We start from the raw sequence: 4,389 nt of genomic DNA, 5'->3' as shown, positions 1-4,389 counted from the left end.
ACAAGACACTCCCCCGGATGGTTCTTACCACACTTAGGGCAAGTAGGGTATGATTTGGTACCTGAAACACCATCCTGAGACTTAGAGCCTGACGCCCTACCCTTCTAATCATTATGGAACCTAGGAGATGGAACACTAGCTGATGAAGGCGCTGAAAATTTCTGTTGCGAGCGATTACCACCACCCGATTTCTGTTGAGAGTAGTCATAGTTGCCTGTTCTAACCTTCTTGTTCTCCTTGGCCTATTCCCTAAGCTTATCACCCTCAACCTGTTGAGCATGAGTCATGAGCCTAGAGATGTTCATATCTCCCAACAACATAGCATTTCTTCACTCTGTCTTAACCAAGTCTGACACTCCATATAAGAACTTGTTCATCTGTGCCCTAGAATCAGCAACCATGTGAGGAGCATACCTGGAGTGTTGGTTGAATTTGATCCCATACTCCTGAATAGTCATGTTACCCTGCCTCAAATTCATAAACTCTTGGGCCCTTGCCTCTCTCAACTCAATAGGGAAGTACCTGTCTAGAAAAGTCTCACTAAAGCAATCCCAAGTAATAGGAGTTGCATTTGTACCCCTACTATCCTTCAACTGAGTATACCAGATACAAGCCACATCCTTAAGTTGGTAAGAAACTAGTTCAACCCAATCATTTCCAGTTACCTGCATCACTTCAAAGATCTTCTTGACCTCGTCACTGAAGTTTTTGGGATCTTCTTCAACTTGCGACCCTAAGAATTCTGGAGGGTTCATTCTAACAAAGTCTCTCACCCTAGATGCGGCTGACCCAACATTAGCATTCACAGGAGCTTGAAACCGCTGGTTGTTCTGATTGTCCATGCTCTGAGCCAACATTTAAATGACATTCCTGAACTCTGCTTTTGAAACTTCCTGATCTGGGACTGGAGGAGCTGCGTTCACGTTCCTGGCATTAATTCTCCTAGCGTTAACTCTACGAGGAGGCATGATCACTAAAACGTAGAACATCGAGGTAGAATCGAATTAGATCATACCTTACGCACGATAAGAGTAACAAGAAAGTGAAGATTTTCCTAAAACACTTTGTAGCCTCCTACTCTTTAGATGTGGTGCACTTCACACCCATGAAAAAGACTCTACTTACCGTGGCTTTTCAGACATCCTAGGACTCTTAAACCTAGTGCTTTGATACCAAGTTTGTCACACCCCGAGCTACCCCCGAGACGCGAACACGAGACCTAGGACCACAAGTGATCCCAAGCTAACCCTGCTGGCATAATCTGAGCATACTATAATTAACATGAATAAAAATAACTGATGAGGAAACTAAAATCATAAATAAAGAAAAGATGGGGAATACCCATATACTATAATTGACAGAGTTTAATATAAAAGATATTAACTCATACTAGGCTGAAACTAACTATGTCTGAAAGTAAGCCTCTAAACTGACTAGAAATGTTGGGACATGCCCCAACTAGATCTAGCAAAACTGAAACTAAAACTGAAAGCAGTAAGGATATCATGTCTCTGGTCCTCGGAGGCTGAAGACTCACCACTACTAATCTGCTGAGCTAAAAATCGAAAAACGATCTAAGTGCAATCTGGATGCTGAGAGTTTGAACCTACATCACAAATCGATGTAGCGCAAAAATATGCGTCAGTACTGAAAGGTACCGAACATGAGGATGGAGTATTGCTGAAATACATATATAACTAACCAAGCAAAAAGCAATGACATATATATGGATATGATAGAATGCCGAAAACTACTAAACATAACTGATTTGTATGTAATGACCAACTATGACATGTTGAAACTGAATACTAAACATGGTCAATGCAAATGGAGTCTGACTGATTTGTGGGAGCTACTAATCACCGATAATAAAACCACACGAGCTGAATGTGGAGTCCGATGTATACGCCCCATCAAGAGGACCCAATATACCCTGCCAGAGGTATAAAGGCATGCTAGTGTGATCACTAATCTGTTGCCCATGGAAGGGAATTACAACCTACCTGGCTAGTAGTTCTGGGACTATTTGGATACGCTAAATCCCAGTTCAACTCGGTATTATGCTAGGTCCAATGAATTTAGTAGTAAACTGATTATGACTGATTTTCTGTAATTGTTCTGGATAGCTCAAAGCTAGACATGCAAACTGAATACAACAATTTAAACTGACATTGATGCATAATACTGAGGCATGTATAACTGATTTCTGATAAAGTCTGACCTAACACATGTAATTCAAGAACTAAAGAAATTCATAGCTAGGGTTCTGACATTCATACGATAATCTGAAGAAGACGGGACATGCTGATTTGGAATATTATAACATAGCTAAAACGTGACATGCTGTTTGGACGTTAGACCATATAGTTAAAAACGTGATTTCTAAATCAGAACATTTTTTAAATAGTATTTTCATGAAAATCGGCTGTAACTTTAGAAACTACCAGGGTTCATTCATAATCATTGAAAAACGATCAATATTTGGATCATTCTAACATTTAAAATCCAAAATAAAGAAACGTTCAAGAACCCTAGTTACGTTCATAGCATGGAATCAAGAATCGTCTAAATTCTAGGGATCTAACGGGGGAAAGGGACCCATTAATGAAATCCAACATACATGGAGATGAAGTCTCCATGAAAAACTATCAACTAGGGTTGGACTTAACTTTTCCGATGACTTTCTAGCGTTTTCAGGCGGCGGCTAGGGTTTAGCTAGGGTTTCGGCCGCCCCTCTCTCTACTCTTTTCTTTTCTTTTATTTTGGTTAATTAAATGACTTAGGTAAGTTCTAGTTAGGTTTCTACGATTTTAAATGACAAACTAAAACCATTTTAATTTAGGAATTAAAAGAATAGTGGAAAAAGACAAAAACACCATTGACTTAAAAGCTGTCCAAATCCTGATGCAGATTGGGCATCTGCCAAATCTAAAAATTTTGCAAATTTTTCCTTCACGAATCTGGGGTGTTACATAAGATGTGCTTAAGGGAGTACCTCATAGTGTTCTACGGACTAAAGAGAGGAACTAGTTTCCAACCAAGAAGCATGAGTATGAGGACTTAAAAGTGGTAATTAACATGGATAGAATTATGGTGTCTTATTTATGCATTGCACAAGTATGACTTAAGGTTATACAAGAAAGTATTTTCTTGTGTGATGTATGTTGAGATAGGATTATGCTATAGTTGCCTTCCTTGTTATAATTGACTAAAGGTGAGAGATTCCCTTGTTTATGAGAGTTAAGCTAGGGATGAGATCTTAATATGGTTTGTGTGATGGCCTAAGGTTTTACTTAGTGTGAGTGGGATTATGGGGTCTAATTCATACATTGCACAAAGTACGACTTGAAGCTAATTATAAAATGAAAGTCTAAAACTTGATTATTGCATAAGGAGTATGCTTTATATTGACTAATTCTTACATTATGTCTATATTGGAGATTATGCTTATGACTATGTTATTATCTCTTGTGTTTTGTGGATTTTGTCTTATGTTGACTAACCCTTATGTTATGCTCTTATGATGTTGTGCTAGCAATCATATTTAGTACTTTTATACTAACACTTACTTTGACTACATTCTAATCAAATGTAGGGTTTGGAGATTTGAGTTCCATTCTTGAGGATAGGTTTCTAAGGAGCAAGGAGTTGAAGATTGGGTGAGTCCTCATAGTTTCGAGGACAAAACCACTATTTCCTTTATGTCCTTTATATTCATGTATTGAGACTATTGTATGGGTTTGGTCCCAAAGGTTTTAATTCAAAGTTGAGTTAGATGGTTTGAGACAAAGTGTAGTAAAGACTTCCACTTGCTTTTATAAAAGACTTCGATTGTATGGATAAAGTTTTTAAATTTTCCGTACTTTTCTATTATCTTATGCTCATGATATGCTAAGGTCTTGTATGAGACTCCTTCGGGTCAAGTACGCCGTGTTATATCTAGGGTGTACACCTGGGTTGTGACAAACCTGGTAATCAGAGCATAAGGTTTAGAATGGTTCTAAGATTGTCTGAAACCACGTCTAGTAGAGTCTTGCTCATAAATGTGAACCGCACCACATTTATGAAAAAGAGGCTACTGAGTGTTTAGGAAATCTCACTTCTTTATTCTTTAAGTCGTGCCATAGGGTTTGGCTCTAGTAGGTCTTTCTTTCAGTCCGTGACCTATGGTTTTTCAGGGTATGGCTAATACAAGGGCAAATGCTAGGAGAGATGAGGAAGGCCATGTGGAGCAAGAGGTTCTTCTCCAAGTTCCACACCAAGCTCCTTCTCAAGCTCCAATTGACCCTATAGAGGAGAATGTGACTCATGTATAGTTTAGGTCTACTATACAATTTTTGGCTCAAGCCGTGATAGCTCAAGTCAATAGAAGGATAGTAGCTCTGGTGA

General features: G+C 38.7%; 1 protein-coding gene across 1 annotated transcript; it reads right to left on the bottom strand.

Annotated features, from left to right (window-relative positions):
- Nucleotides 1-329: 329 nt before the first annotated feature.
- On the bottom strand, nucleotides 330-857 carry LOC125821882 (uncharacterized). The gene has a single exon (XM_049501250.1). The coding sequence runs from the start codon at nucleotides 855-857 to the stop codon at nucleotides 330-332; it is 528 nt and encodes a 175-aa protein (XP_049357207.1).
- Between the last annotated feature and the right edge of the window lie 3,532 nt (nucleotides 858-4,389).

This window comes from Solanum verrucosum, unplaced genomic scaffold (genome assembly GCF_900185275.1).
Source record: "Solanum verrucosum unplaced genomic scaffold, falcon-dt-bn FXZP01000303.1, whole genome shotgun sequence".
In the NCBI taxonomy this organism is placed as follows: Eukaryota; Viridiplantae; Streptophyta; class Magnoliopsida; order Solanales; family Solanaceae; genus Solanum; species Solanum verrucosum.
Note: the sequence above shows the minus strand (reverse complement) of the source record. Positions and strands in the feature narration are given on the sequence as shown.